We start from the raw sequence: 17,016 nt of genomic DNA on the forward strand, positions 1-17,016 counted from the left end.
GATCGAGAGTTTTTGATTCATTTCTGGTGAAGAGTAAAGGAAGCGAGTTTCTGGGGATTGTGGATTGTGGAATGGCTGTTTGAATGGGAACAAAAATAAAGAAATCGATAGGACCACGACGATTTTCGGAAAAAGTATTAAATTCAAAGAAAGTGATTTTGGGTGAAGAATCAAGGACGAAGAATTTTTAGGGGCTTGTCACTTGCCTTGTTGTCGCATTCATAATTAATGGCATGTCCCAATAGCATGTTCCATTTTTCTATTCCATGTTTGACTATGTTGTTTATGTGGGATAATCTAACATGTGAATACAATGACCGTGTTTAAAATTGATCCTGTTTTTCGATAAAAAAAAATAAAAATGACATTTGGCACAATAAAGACAAAAAATAGAAATAAAAACGATTTTTTAGTTTAGTGTAAAATGAGGGAGAAATGAAAAACGACTTTTAGTCATTTTTTATTTTTTGTTTTCATTTTCTCCTCTCTCGAGTAGAGAAAGAGATAGACATTAATGGGTTTTTGTTATATTAAAAACAATCTATTGATAAAATTACAAAACGCATTTTTAAAAATGATTTTTGTCTGAGATTGAAAACGTTTTCATTTTCATTTTCATACAAAAAATAAAATAATTTTAGAACGAGTTCTAAACGCACCCAATAACAAAACCTTTCCATCCAAGCAAATGAATGTTAGACTTATGTGTATTGATCAACTAGCGTCCGTTTCATTATCATTGGCCATCCATAAATAAAATAAAGCCATTTTGAATAAATCTCAATGAAAAACAGTGAATATGGTTGGGATTATTATAGCTAGCCACGTTATCAAATTCAAAAATTAATACATATACGCGTATACATGTGAAATATCAACTTATGTTCATGGGAGTCATTTAGTGTTAGGAATTGGCAAGTGGGAAAGAGAAAATATAGGTGATTGATTATGATATGGAAAGAATTTTTGCATCATAAAATGGGTGTTGAAAAAGAATGGTATTGGTCCTCGGTTGTTCAAGCCCTTCTGTCAGTTTGACTTGTTGTTTGAATGTTGCGATTTTTTATACTTGGACGCGCAAGAATATAGTGTGGGGCAAGTTATGCGCGTAACTAGTGTCATAAAAAATTAGGACGTTGATGTTATACTTGGAAATGATCCAAATACAAACAAAAATACTTTTCCTCTAACCATTGGAGACCACTCACGTTGTAGATATCCTGCTGCCACTGGAAATTGTAGTACTAAAAAAATATATAAAGGGACACAAGAGTCCGTTATTTACTTGACCACCTCAAAAATAAAATGCATTCACAGCTACAAAAACGTAGAACTTATGACTAATTTGTAAAGGGAAGAAAAATACCATAAGGGAAGGCACATTATGGATTCTATGTCTTAATAATGTTTTGGGATCTTTATCATACCTCTAATCTTAAAGTAGCCTTAACAATGCAAAGTAAAATAAATAGAAAAAAAAAATGTGGACATTTTCAAAATAAATTTTCCTTTTTGGGTTTCACTGTTTACTGTTTACAGAAAAAAGTATAAGATCAAAAGAAAGTAAACACGTGAAAATGAAACAAAATAAAATAAAGAGAACAAATGTTTAGTGGCTCAATGCAAGAACACCTACATATATATAACATAGAGCTGCTAAGTTTTTATTCATAGTCTCAGAATACACACTCAAACTCTATCTTGTTATGATTTCTCTTGCAAAAAAATAGAAAAAGTACGGCCCCGTTCATTTCACCGATTTAAGTTTAGAATTTGAGTTTTGCTACAGTAAAAAACTCTAAAAAACAATTACATTTATTTTTTTGTTACAGTAAAAAGCTTTCAAATAAATTCGCATATCAACTCGAATCATCGAACTAAACGGGCTCTACATGTTTAAGATTCCAAGGACGGGTTTAGGATTGGGTAATAATTATTGTAAGCAATTGATGGACCTTCACTAAGCTTACCCTTCGGTGTTGAAAGAGAAATTTAGTTGCATAAAATGTTAGTTTTTAATTTAAGTGGCAAAAATGGTCATTGGACTACAGTTCCAGCTTGCCTATGGGAGGAATAAGGAGTGAATAGGATGGTAATCGAGCTTAAACCAAACAAGGATAGGAAACGGGCCTTAAAGGGCCTAAATGGACTAAGGCCCTGTTTGGAAGTGGGATTTTATGGGTAAGAAAATGGGAGAAAGAGAGAAATAGGCCAAGACATGAGATTAATTAAAATTAATAGGCTTATAATCTATATAAGTTAATAAATAGGCTAAATTAGAATATATTAAGATCTATCTCTCAGCTCTCTCTCTCTCACCGACCTCCGCTCTCTCTCTCACCGACCTCTACTCTCTCTCTTTCTTCCCTCTGGCGCTCTCCGGCAAACTGGTTCTTCCCTCCACCGCTCTCCCACGATCACTCTCTCTTCCTTCCGACGAACTGTTTCTTCCCTCCGCCGCTCTCCCACGATCACTCTTTCTTCCCTGCTATAACGCGATCTGTCTCTCTTCCCTCTGCATCTCTCTCTCTCATCCCTCCACCAATCTTAGATTCTCGTCCGCCACTGTTCCTCTCTTTCGTCCGCCGCTATCAGAAAACCTCGCCGGTGTTGTTAGACGAGAAATCGAAGACGCAAGGTAAATCTGAAAACGCAAGTTATGATAATAACCTGTCGAGTTATGTCATTATTGAATCTGAAAATTACTTTTTGTTTCACTGTCAAGTTATGGTCATTTTGAGAGAAATAAGTCATGATGAAGTTCAAAAAGAACAGTTGAAGAAGCTGAAAAGATAATAGCAATGAGAAAAGCTGCTGCTCAAGGAATCAAAAAGGTATGAATCTTCTTAATTCTACATTAATACTAGTTGAGGAAAAAAAAAAAAGAGAGAGTTTCTTACAACTAATCAAAAACTTATTATTGCAGGAGGACGATTATGAAGAAAGAGAAAATGAGGAAGAAGAAAAAATAATGAAGAAATACAAAAGAAAAAGTGCAAAGGAACAGAGGGAAAAAATGGAAGAGCTTGGCATTCCTTCATTCATCCTCTTCACCAAAAGTTATAACGACTCAGAGTCGTAAAAATGAGATGATATTAGAATACAACCTTTTGGATGATATGACTACTGTTTCTAAAAACTAGTCTTATATTTTAAATGATGACTTGATATTTACACTACTTCTTACAATCTTTTGAATGTTAATATTCATTGACAAGACTTTTAGCTTATGTTTGAGATTGACACTTGAATGAAAAAGAATGTAAACCCAAGATTTATCAATTTCATGTTCTTGAATCTAAAAATTACAATTGCATGAGCACTATCAAGTTATGGTCAGGTAATGATGATCGAGTTATGATCATAATCTTTTGACTTGTGTCATTATTGGACCTGAAAAGTTCAAGTGCAGGAACACTATCAGGTTATCGTCAAGTTATGGTAATCACTTGTCAAGTTATGAACCACAACCGGACAAGTTATGTAAAACATGTCAAATGTGTACCATAACCCGTTAAATTATGGTCCATAACCAAAAACTGTTAGTTATGCATAAAAACCGTGAATTATGGACAAAAATTGTGAATAATGGACAATAACTTGTCAAGTTATTGTTCATAAAGAAAAGTTATGGACAAAAATTGTGAGTTATGGACAATAACTTGTCAAGTTATGGACAAAAACTGTGAATTATGGACAAAAATCGTGAATTATGGACAATAACTTGACAAGTTATGGTTCATAACTAGACAAGTTATGGACAAAAACTGTGAGTTATGGTTCATAACTAGACAAGTTATGGACAAAAACTGTGAATTATGGACAAAAACTGTGAATTATGGACAATAACTGTGAATTATGGACAATAACTCGTCAAGTTATGGTTCATAACCAGACAAGATATGGACAAAAACTTGTCAAGTTATGGTTCATAACCAGACAAGATATGGACAAAAACTTGTCAAGTTATGGTTCATAACCAGACAAGTTATGGACAAAAATTGTGAGTTATGGACAAAAACTGTGAATTATGGACAATAACTGTGAATTATGGACAATAACTCGTCAAGTTATAGTTCATAACCAGAAAAGATATGGACAAAAACTTGTCAAGTTATGGTTCATAACCAGACAAGTTATGGACAAAAACTGTGAGTTATGGACAAAAACTGTGAATTATGGACAATAACTTGTCAAGTTATTGTCCATTATTTACAGTTTTTGTCCATAATTAACAGTTTTTGTACATAATTAATAGTTTTTGTCCATAATTCTCAGTTTTGTACATAACTTGTCTAGTTATGAACCATAACTTGACAAGTTATTGTCCATTATTCGCAGTTATTGTCCATAATTCACAGTTTTTGTTCATAACTTGTCTGGTTATGAACCATATCTTGACAATTATTGTCTTTTTTATAGTTTTTGTCCATAATTCACAGTTTTTGTTCATAACTCACAGTTTTTGACAATTGTTTCATAACCTGTCTGGTTATGGACTATAATTTAACGAGTTATGGTACACATTTGACATGTGTTCACAGTTTTTGGTTGTGTGTTACTATTTAATCAGATCACTTTGGGTGAACACTTGGGTAGGCTGACTAGGTTGGGTAACTTAGTGCCGCACAAGGCCTTTGTTTTCGGTTTTAACTTTTGGCCTTATGACAGTTGGTATCAGAGCCGTACGGGGTAATGACGACAGCAATGAACGAGCTAAAGGATCGGGTGGCTCGTTTGGAAGACTTTGTTGGAGCCCCTCAGACTGATGGTGCTGTGAACCTTGCTGTTCAAGTTGAACAAGCAAGCACAGAAATCACGAGATTGAACTCAGTACGGGATGAGATTGTGAAAGATGTGGAGGAACGGTTCTCGTCCTTAATGCAGGACTTCATCACGTGGGTGGACACAACGAAAGAGAGTTCCAAGAAATTAGAAGAAGAATTGAGCCTTGTCAAGAAGGCTATTGTGGGCTCCTCTAGTAGTGGCGATGGTGGCCCTAGTTCATCTAAACTCAAAGTCCCAGAACCGAAGTCATTTAATGGCGATCGGAACGTAAAGGAATTGGAAAATTTCCTTTGGGATCTGGAGTAGTCCTTTCGGGCTGCTCGAATTGCGGAGAACGAGCAGGTTACCATTACCAGCATGTATCTTACTGGCGATGCTAAGCTTTGGTGGCGCACCCGGTTGGATGATGATGCGAGTGCTGGAAGACCCCAGATTGAGACGTTCGAAACATTGAAAAAGGAATTGAAGGAGCAATTCCTGCCCTCGAACTCAGCATGGGTGGCAAGGGAAACTTTGAAGAAATTGAAACACACGGACTCTGTAAAGGATTACGTGAAGGAGTTTAGTTCATTGATGCTGGATATCAAGAACATGTCTGAGGAAGATAAACTCTTCCATTTCTTCTCGGGACTTCAACCATGGGCCCAGACTGAACTAAGGAGGCAAAATGTGAAGGACTTACCTACGGCTTTTGCAGCCGCGGATGGCCTGATCAACTATAAGATCGGATCGTCTTCACCAACGCGGACAAGAGAAAGTCTAAGGAAGATGGCAAGTAGACCAAGAAAACGGGTAAAGAATGGAAGAAAGACAAGAGAAAGAAGAAAGATGGTGAAAGCTCGAGACCAAAGGGGATGGATCAGCCTTAAGGTAAGAAGAACTCGGGATGTCACCCTCCTGGAATTCTAAGGCTCGCCTGTGCTGATCAGCATAATACTGTGAATTATGGTAAAAATCATGAATTATGGACAATAACTTGTCAAGCTATGGTTCATAACCAGACAAGTTATGGACACAAACTGTAAAAAAGATAATAACTTGTCAAGTTATGGTTCATAACCAAACAAGTTATGGACAAAAACTGTGAATTATAGACAATAACATGTCAAATTATGGTTCATAACCAGATAAGTAATGGACGAGCATTACATATAAAAATATGCAAAATAACTTGAAACTTGCTTACTTACTAAAATTAAAAACCAATAAACAATATAATATGTTCCAAAACTAGAAATATACAACAATCTGAAAACCAACAAGTTAATCAATATAATCATCCAAGTCAAACTCAATGGCATCTATTGGCGTCATAAAATACATTTTTAGGGCATTTTAACCCATGTTATCATCACTCTCATACCCCAATTGTTACTTTCGCGAGGCATGATTGAACAACTCAATTGCCATCTTCTTGCGGAATAATGTTCCAGCCCCGTGCTTTCTCAAACAATCATCAGATTCGGCTTCCATTAAGATCTCAGCCATCTTAAGCATAAATATTCCACAATCACCACTACAAAAAACAACCACCAAAAATCTAAGAATTAGAAACAACAAATATAAATGTAAAAATGAATGAAGTAAAGGGAAAAAAAACATTTAAAGAGATAAAAAAAAAAAAACTAACATGTTCTCTTGTCTTGGACAATCGTCAAATATGATATCAAAAGGCTCATGACGATCAAATTGACTTGTGAAATACTTTTATGAATGAGAATCAAAGTAGCCAACAGATTCAACCAAGTGGGGTAGAATGACTGTCAAAGATTGCACAGAAGCACGAACTTGCTTCTCTACCCTCTTTGAAAAAAGAGAATCATATATCCTAATACAATGATCTTTAAACTCTACATAACCCAAAACCCAATGCTCCCTACGCTGAAGAAAAATAGGTACAAGAAGAATGTCCACTTCACAAAAAGGCAAGCTACAAAATAAATAATCTCCCAACACATAATCTTGAAGAGCAGAATGTGAAGAGAAATCAAATGTAGACCAATCAAAATCCTTTTGTTTTTCAGAGCACCATAAGCTATTAATTCTCGTGAAAAAATGTGAGTCCAAAACCATGCACCTAATGTAAGGCCTATTGGTGTAGCACACCATCTTTTTCCGTAAGTAATATATGGCTACATAAACATGCTATCAAAACAAACAAACAAAATAATTATCAAATTTGTTCCCAAAAAAAAACCTTGCACAAAATTTAAAAAGAAGCAAAATGGTAAAATCTTACCGAGTCACTTAGCCAACACTTTGGAGTCCATAAAGTATGAAACCAATACCTTGAATCAACGGTCTCAACTTTAAAATCAAAAGCAGGCTTTATCAAATGTGCATTGTTGGCCGGTCCCAACACTTTTTTAGAGATCATGTTACTCGTATACCATGATTGGAACCTTGCCTTGTCCTCCTCTCATGGATCACTATCAACAATTTCAGAGAATGCACAAAAAAATAAAAAATTTCTATCTATACACTTAATAGGTTCTTGTGACGCTGCCTCATCAAACAGAACAATCCTTTGTTCAGAAAATCTATCACCTTCCTTAGCAACATCATGGACAAGATCCCTCAAAACTGAAGCAATTGTTTCTTCAATTTTGTTAGAAGAAACACCCACTTTCTCATCCTCTTTCTCTGCAATTGTTTCTTCAATTGGTTCTTCCTTTATTTCTTCAATTGCTTCTTCTTCCTTTGTTTCTTCAAATGCTTGTTCTTCAATCCTTTGCTTGTTATTCTTAGAAGAAAACACACTGTCGAGCTTTTTACCAAGCATTATCATTGACTGAACCATAGAAGAAATTTGTTCATTGAGATCTCTTCGAAGGGAAGAAATTTTTTCATTGAAATCTCTACGAAGGGAAGAAACTTCAACAACCAAACTATCAGTTTTTGCCTCCAAGGAACCAAAGTGTGCCATAATTTCAGAATTATCAACAGCACCCTAAAAATACAAAGATAAGAAAACGAAAAAAGTCAAATCAAAATGAAAAACACAACGTATCAAACTATGGAACATAACCAATCAAGTTATGTGAAAAACTTGTCAATTTAGAGCATAACCTATCAACTTATCGACCATAACCTGACAATTAATGGACCATAACCTCGCACGTTATGCATGATAACCTGTCAAAGTTATGGTCCATAATTTATGAAGTTATAAGATTCCAAAGGTAAAGAAAGCTTTAAGATTCCAATGGTTTTCTTGGTAAATCCATGGATTTACCAAGAAAATGCTACTAGCAACCTTACAATGAACAAAAATTAAATAAAAACAAAAACAAAACAAACCTGAGTTTTTGGAGGAGGGATAAATGGAGGAGGGACAGTTTCAAAATCTTTGTCATCTTCCTCCAACTCACAGCCACTAGAAGACGGAACATCCTTTACCGACTTCTAAGAAAACCCATCTAAATAATTACAGCGACGCTCCGATTCAATTGGTTTAATCAAAAAATAAGAGAACTGAAAATAAAAAATAAAAACATTAAAACAAAAAATAAGCGAAAAATATTAATAAAAACAACAAAACATGAAAATTTACTATAAAAAAACTATAAGACAGAAGTCTAACCTGGCCATCTTTGCTCTCAACACATCAAACGACTTCTTTGAATAATTTTCGTCCATCGACCATTTGAAAATTCACGAAATGGGCTTATCAATAAATTTTTTCATTGCACAAATACCACCAATGTGTGGTAGACATTCATAAGCCCAAACTTGAAAAGCAAAGGCCAAACCGTAAATCTTGTAACCATCTACACGCTCTTTTCATTTCAAATAAGAACCTTATCATCATGCTTGTATAAAGTGTCAATACCAGATTTCAAACTTGCAAAAAATAAATTAAAAGACAATTTACCCCAAGGAAAATCGTTAAAATGAGGGCTATCAACAATTCTAATCAGGCTATCACTAACCCCCACCTCCTTGGGCTTAGCTAAAAGAAATAATGACAAAAATTGTAACAAACTCATTTTTACAGCTTCCTCATCACTATCAAAATATACAGACTTAAAACACTTCTTAATTGTACCCCTTTTTACAAGGCATGTACAGTGATCCTGGAAATATTTGTAACGTCTTGAAAAATTAGATGTATTTACATAACTTGAGAAGTTTACATCTCCTATACACTTTAAACCAGTAATTAACGCAAACTCCTCAATAGAAAACTTAGTAAAAGAATCACCAAATTTGAACCATAACTCATTTGGATTTGGATTATGAACTACATGAAACAGTAACTCATGTATCAGCTGACACTAGTTACTGTACTTAACCAAATAAAAAAACGGACCAAAAATTGTTTTCCTAAACAATTCCTTTTGAGTTTCAGAAAAGTTTTTGTTTAATTTCTTTATAACAGCAAAAGAGGATGATACATTAACCTGGCCTCGAAATCTCTTCTCAGGATTAATACGATAATTCCAAGGTTGTAAAAATGATAAAAAAACTGAAGAAAAACCATATGAGGATAAACCTAAAAATCCACAATCAAAACACAAAAATAAAACTATATTACATATCCTAAATTTGAAAATCTATAAACTAAGTAAAATAAATCAAAATACCTCCAAAATGTTACGAGTGGGAGAAGGAAGACAAACTTCTTCCGAACTTTTCTTCTACCGAATAATTTCCTTGTGCAGAACCTTCAAGCGTTTACTCGGAGTAGAAATAGAAGCATTGTTCTTCCTCTTGCTTTGTGATTTCGCCATATCTTAAACAATAATACATGAAATCACAAGATCCGACAAAAAAAACGAAAGGAACGCGAAAAAAACTACTCATACCGAAAAAGAATACTGTCAGAAAATGCACACTGTCAGGGATGAGAGAGAGAGAGAGTTGCAGAGCGAAGAGAGACAGATTGCCGAAGACCAACGGAAGGAAGAGAAAGAAATCACTGGAGAACGCTGGTGGAAAGAGAGAAAAATTGAGGAAAGAGAAAACTGAGTCTTAGAGAGAGAAAACAGAAAGCACAAGTTATGAAGAAAAACCTACTAGGGTTTTAATTATATATAACCGAATAAAAAATCTGTAAATTATAAACCATAACCTGTCAAGTTATGGTCCATAACTTGACAAGTTATGGTCCATAACAACACAAGTTATGGTCCATAACAGCACAAGTTATGGACAAAAACCGACTAGGGTTTTAATATATATATAACCGAATAATAAAAATTTTGTAAATTATGGACCATAACCTGTCAAGTTATGGTCCATAACTTGACAAGTTATCGTCCATAACAACACAAGTTATGGTCTATAACATCACAAGTTATGCAAAAAAACCTGTCAAGTTAGACTATAATCTGTAAATTATGGTTTTTTTCCTTTTAAATGCACGGATTTCTTTTATTATTAGGCAAATTTGAATATTTTTCCTTCAAATCATACAATTCCAACAAAAATAAAAATAATGTTTTAAAAATAAATTGTTCTACTTGCTCTCCATAACAAAAATCCAAAAATTCTTCACATGAATTCTTTAATAAATGCTAGAATCAATTCCAAACAAAATGTATCTTTGAACAAAATAAACTACAGTACATTGCAATGAATCAAACAGTGTTAATCTTAACCATAATGACAAAATCAACTTTGAACATGTTGATCAATTCATATCAACAGATGTGGGGTTTGAACAAGTCCTCCTATTGTGGCCAACTTGCTTGCATCGGCTACACTTCACAGATCGCTTCTCTTGTTCTCCACTAGAAAGAATCCTTTGCTTCCTTGGCCTCCCAGCACCACGTTTAAACCCAAGAGGAAGAACAACCTCCTCCTTACTGCCCTATGAAATTTGCCACTGTGATCTATTACTAAGAGGATAGATTACAGCATCATATGTTGCTTTGAATGCATTGTTAGTGTAATAGTAGGAAGTAAAATGTGCTGGATCAAGATTTCTCTTCCAAATCGATGCAATGGTGCGTGGACATGGAAATTCTTCAGCTTGCCAAACAAGACAACTACATGTTCTTGCCACCAAGTCAACCACCTCACCAACAAAACCATCAATAACATAATACTTAATTTATATCCATGGGTTAAACCTGAAAACATGACAAAAAGAAAGAAAACATAGCATTCAATATTTAAGTCCCCAACAGTGAAAAAATAAAAAAGGACCAAATCAAAAAAGAAGCAACCACCTTGAAAGCAAGTAGAATTTTCAAAATACAAGAATCACCAAATCAAACAATAAGAATAACTTCAAAAGAAAAAAGAGTCCAAAAGAATCACAAAATCAACACAAAAAACATGACCAACAAAAATGAAACAAAAAAAAGGGAAACATAAAAAAGATTAGTAAATACTTGAAACAAAAGCAACTTACATAGAAGCAACGTGCAATCTTTTCCTTATCACGAAGGCATTTATTTGCATGTTTAGTCAAGTATGTAAAAGTCTGATCCACCTTATTTCGACGTTCATAAAACCATCTTTGCAAGAGGGATCTGAAATGCTCAATTAAAGCTTCAATAGGATACTCCCTAGCATTCACTAAGACATTATTCAACAACTCAGAGATATTAGTCGTCATGACATCATATCTCTTCCTCTCAAAGTGAGCACGTGCCTACTTTTCAACCCCTACTTGCAGCAAATAGTTTCGAATAGCTGGTCGCACTGCCTCCAATTGACGCATGAAGTAACCAAAGTCTTCCTTACGGTTTGCCTTGGCACAACGATAGAATATAGCAACCACATGCACACCTTTAAAATTTGAATTTAAATTTCTAAGTAAATGCTGCATACAAAATCCATGAGATGCATCCGAAAAAACCTTGTCAACTGCTTTAAGGATACTACTCTTTCGGTCATAAACAATAACAAGTTCTTCGCGAGTTCCGATAGCTTCCTTAAGCCTTTCAAAAAACCATTCCCACGAGGAGTCGGTCTCCGAATCAACAATTGCAAAACCAAGCGGAAAAATATGATTATCAGCATCTAAAACTGCATAGAGAAGCAAGGTCCCAGAAAACTCATTCTTCAAAAAGGTGCCATCAACTGAGATCACAGGCTTATAATGGCGCCAACCATTAATAGAAGCCCCCAAGCACACAAAAAAATACTTGAACCGCCCATCATTGTCAAGCTCATAAGAAATCACAGATCCTACAAAGAAAAAACCAAAACAAAAACATTAAAAATAACTATTTATACATGACACGAAAATACAATAACTATTTATACATTCTAATATCTAAAAAAAATTAATTAAGTTATTGTGCACAACCGGACAAGTTATGCAAAAAAAAATTGTCAATTATGAATCATAACATGTCAAGTTATACTCCATAACCGGATAAATTTTAACAAAAAACCTGTCAATTATGAATCATAACATGTCAAGTTATACTCCATAACCGGATAAATTTTAACAAAAAACCTGTCAACTTATCCGATAACATGACAAGTTATGGACTATAACCTGTCAAGTTAAGGTACCATAGCCTTGATTTTTCTCCTTCAAAACATAAAGATAAACAAAAGCATAAGCATAACACATAAAAAAAATGACCTGGATTTTTCTCCTTGAAAACATTGCACAGAAAAGGAATGGAAGCATACGACTCCACTGCACTTCCTCTCATTGATGCTAACGCATATCGGCAAGCCATTTGTGCTTTGTAGTAACTAATCTCGACACCATGCTTACCATGCATTATAAACCTCAAATCATTAGGACGCAAACGATCCGCAAGCTCAATGTTAAAATCGCCCTTTAAAAACTCTGAAACAACACGACTATTTGCTTGACGATGCTCAACACTAACAACATCAAGTGAACAAGTATGTTCCTTAACATACTTCTTGACTGCCCAAACATTACCATTTGAAACCTTAGCAACACGCATCTTCCAAGTACAATTCTTATTCTTACAAACCAAAACATAAAATGAATTATTGGATCTTTCAGATTTAAACTCAAAATGCCTCCTAATAGCAATTACATGCATGAGTTTCTTGAGAACCGACTTGCTCATGAATTGATTTCCTACATTCACATCAAAAGACATAGGCAGCTTTGAAATATCTAAATCTTCAATCAAAATATTATTCATCACAACATCAATATCATCTTCAAATTGACAAACGAAACCATCATCATTAGAAGAAGACGCCTTATCTCTTGAACTCATAAAACAACATGAAGAAAAAGTAGATCCCGCTGCACTAACGGAGCTACTAATAAAATCTACTACCAACGGGTATCCAAGACCTTCCTTACTGTGTCGAACCAAGTTTAAAAGTAACTTAACATCATCATCCCTCTTTAGCTCCGAAACCATTTCAATTAGGTCCTTCAACTTCCTTCCCACAAAAAGTAATAAATAATGAACACCAGCATTAAAACCAATCAACTAAAGATGCAACTTCTCACATAAACACTCCTGTAAAAACTGCAAAGAAGCATCCTCCGGAATAAAAACTGATTGAAAACCAAAATTTGTATATTGGTTTTCTTGACTCCATTTTCCCCTATAAACAACAATGATTGAAACATATTGCATGCCTACAAACATATTGCAGGAACACTGTCACGTTAAAGTGCATAACCGAACAAGTTATGTAAAAAAACTGTCAATTGTGGACTATAACTCGTCAAGTTATGTCCTATAACCGGACAAGTTATAAAAAAAAAACTGTCAATGACTGAAACAGATTGTATGCCTACAAAAATCAATAAATTACAAGAGCTATATTCAATCCTAAAAATATTAAAAAACCGAAATAATGTAAGATGTGAAAACGAAATTACAACAAAAAAAAATAAAAAATAAAAAACTAGAAACAAAAAATGCCCATACCTGTTGTTCGGTAAAAATCAACAGAGGACCTGCTCAAAAAAGGACCGGAAAATAGCAAAAAATACAGGATTAACAGACAAAGAGAGAGCAAACCAAAATAATCCAAAATATGAAAACGAAAATACAACAAAAAAAAACTAAAAACCAAGAATAAACAAGGTTGTTGTTCGGTAAAAATAACCGGAACAACTGCTCAAAGACGACCGGAGAAGAGCAAATCCAACGAGAAAGAGAACGACCAACTGACCGACGGATCGGCGCCAGTGAAGAGATGCGTGAAGCTAGAGAGAGAGAGAGAGAGTTGCGTGTACAGCTAAAAGAGACAAACCTATTGTTCGGTAAAAATTACCGGAATAGCTGCTCAAAGATGACCGGAGAAGGAAAGAGAACAACCGACCGACCGACGGATCGGCACCGGTGAAGAGATGCGTGAAGCTAGAGAGAGAGAGAGATGCATGTACAGCTAAGAGAGAGAGAGAGAGAAAGAGATGATCGAAAGAAAAAGGAAAGAAAAAAAATGGTAAATTTGAAAATTCAAAAATTATGGTCTATTAAATTTTATAACTAAAAATTAGTCTATATACTTTCTTAAGCTTTTCATATTGGCCTATTATCTACTGTTTCCCTAAAAAAAATTTGAAGGAAAAGGTTGTAAATACCGTCTTTTCAAAAAACCTTTTGAAAATTTAGTAAATAATACAAAAGTAATTATGCTATAATATTTATGGCATAATATTTATTGATGTTAAAAGTTTCCTACTTATATTTATATTGGACACCGGTATGTTACAGTATCGACTAAGACAATATGGTTTGGTACCGTCTAAAATTGTTAATTATAAAATAAATAAATAAACCGACTAAAATTGTTAGGAATTCACACTATAATTCTAGACTCCAAGGGTTTAGACTTTCTTCAAAAAAATTTCTTTGAAATTATAAAAACTTAGAATATAATTAAGTTAAGAAAACAAATCCAAACAAGCTAATCAACAGCTTCATAAGTTGGGTCGTACTTTCCAGTACACATAAGAATAATAGGAAATATAAAATGAAATACATTTTCCCATGATCAAAAAATAAAAAAGATCGCTGACAATGACAACAAGTCGAGTATCAAAATGACAAGCAAATTTAATCGAATGAGCTACAAATATCTCTGAAAGCAACCATATATATTCTATTTATCTGACATCTTTGTCCATGTTTCTTAGCTAAAAAACATAAATAAATAAATAAATAACAAATAAAAAATACAACACTTACCCATACTACTCCACGGTGTTGAGTTCCGCAGGAGACACATAAAGATGGAGACACACATGCAACTTTTAAAAACCCACCGGCGCTTTCGTGCTGATCACAACTGGCGCTTTTATGATCTCAAGTTTATATAATATATATATATATATATGTATGTATAGATATTCTTGATCCATTTAAAATTCTATGCCAAAATGAATTCGTGACGTTCAAAAACAATGAGTGCGTTTAGAATTTATTTTAAAATTATTTTTATTTTTTGTATGAAAATAGAAATGAAATCGTTTTTAATTTCAGACAGAAATTATTTTTAAAAATGGGTTTAGTAGTTTTATTAAAAGATTTTTTTCAGTATAAAAAATTCATTAATGTCTCTCTCTCTACTCGAGAGTGGAGAAGATGAAAACAAAAAATGAAAAACGACTAAAAATCATTTTTTATTTCTCTCACATTTTACACTAAACTAAAAAAACGTTTTCATTTTTGTTTCTTGTCTTTAATTATACCAAACGCCGTTTTTCTCCCGTTTTCATTTTTTCTTTCTCAAAAAACGTAAAAAACAAAAACAAAAACAACTCGAAACATTTTTTTATTAAAAGATTTTTTTCAGTATAAAAAATTTATTAATGTCTCTCTCTCTCTACTCGAGAGTGGAGAAGATGAAAACAAAAAATGAAAAACGACTAAAAATCATTTTTTATTTCTCTCACATTTTACACTAAACTAAAAAAACGTTTTCATTTCTGTTTCTTGTCTTTAATTATACCAAACGCCGTTTTTCTCCCGTTTTCATTTTTTCTTTCTCAAAAAACGTAAAAAACAAAAATAAAAACAACTCGAAACACAGCCAATATGTTTGCAACCCAACCTAATCCTAGTCTACACAAAATATTCAAATATTATAGTAAATAAGATAAGATTGTTACGAAACTGAAATATATAAATAATAAGATTTTAAAATATTAAAATAAATAATAATAAATAGCATATTTAATTATAAGATAAATAATTCATTTAAAGTTTACTTCAAATATTTTTAAATTAGTCTGCTATTTACTATAAAAATGCTAATTACTTCTTTCTCCCCATATAAAAAATGCTTGAACTATTATCTCTCATGAAAACTTCAATATTTTCAAAGTCTGCTCTTCACTGTAAAAATGCTGTTTACTTCTTTCCCATATAAATGCTTGAATAATTTGACATTGACAATTGTTATTGCTATCCTGACGAAAAAGTAGAAGACATGTAAATTTGGAAGTTTTTTTTTTTCAAAACAATTTTATTTTTTTTTGTTTCCTACATATGCGAATATTTTATGGATATGTTCATATAAATATCGGCGTATAACCTCAGATAAAATTGTGAAAAAAACATTATTTATACAACTCTATTAAAAAATAAACAATTGTTATTCAATTAAAAAAAAAAAGAAATCATATCCATTAGTACTTGTATAGTCCATTAGTACTTGTATGATTTTATTTTTTATATGAAAATGGAAATGAAATCATTTTCAATTTTAGACAGAAATCATTTTAAAAAATGTGTTTGGTAGTTTTATTAAAAGATTATTTTTAGTATAAAAAAATTCATTAATGTCTCTCTCTCTACTCGAGAGAGGAGAATATGAAAACAAAAAATGAAAAATGATTAAAAATCATTTTTCTTTTCTCTCATATTTTATACTAAATTAAAAAATCATTTTTATTTTTATTTTTTATCTTTAATTGTGCCGAACACCGTTTGTCTCCTATTTTCATTTTTTCTTTCTTGAAAAACAAAAACAAAACAACTCGAAACACAGCCAATATGTTTGCAACCCAACCTAATCCTAGTCTACACAAAATATTCAAATATTATAGTAAATAAGATAAGATTGTTACGAAACTGAAATATATAAATAATAAGATTTTAAAATATTGAAATAAATAATAATAAATAGCAAATTTAATTACAAGATAAATAATTTATTTATTGTTTACTTCAAATATTTTTAAATTAGTCTGCTCTTTACTATAAAAATGCTAATTACTTCTTTCTCCTTATATAAAAAATGCTTGAACTATTGTCTCTCTTGAAAACTTCAATATTTTCAAAGTCTGCTCTTCACTGTAAAAATGCT

The 17,016-nt window shown here is 32.9% G+C and overlaps 1 protein-coding gene across 1 annotated transcript; it reads right to left on the reverse strand.

Annotated features, from left to right (window-relative positions):
• Positions 1-10,423: 10,423 nt before the first annotated feature.
• Positions 10,424-13,109, reverse strand: LOC112094003. The gene is made up of 4 exons (XM_024173823.1): positions 12,338-13,109; positions 11,397-11,931; positions 11,150-11,306; positions 10,424-10,603 (listed from the first exon to the last, which is right to left on the reverse strand). Exons 1-4 carry the CDS (start codon positions 13,107-13,109, stop codon positions 10,424-10,426), a joined length of 1,644 nt encoding a protein of 547 aa, XP_024029591.1.
• Positions 13,110-17,016: the final 3,907 nt, after the last annotated feature.

Source organism: Morus notabilis, unplaced genomic scaffold, assembly GCF_000414095.1.
Source record: "Morus notabilis unplaced genomic scaffold, ASM41409v2 Scaffold518, whole genome shotgun sequence".
NCBI classification, from domain to species: Eukaryota; Viridiplantae; Streptophyta; class Magnoliopsida; order Rosales; family Moraceae; genus Morus; species Morus notabilis.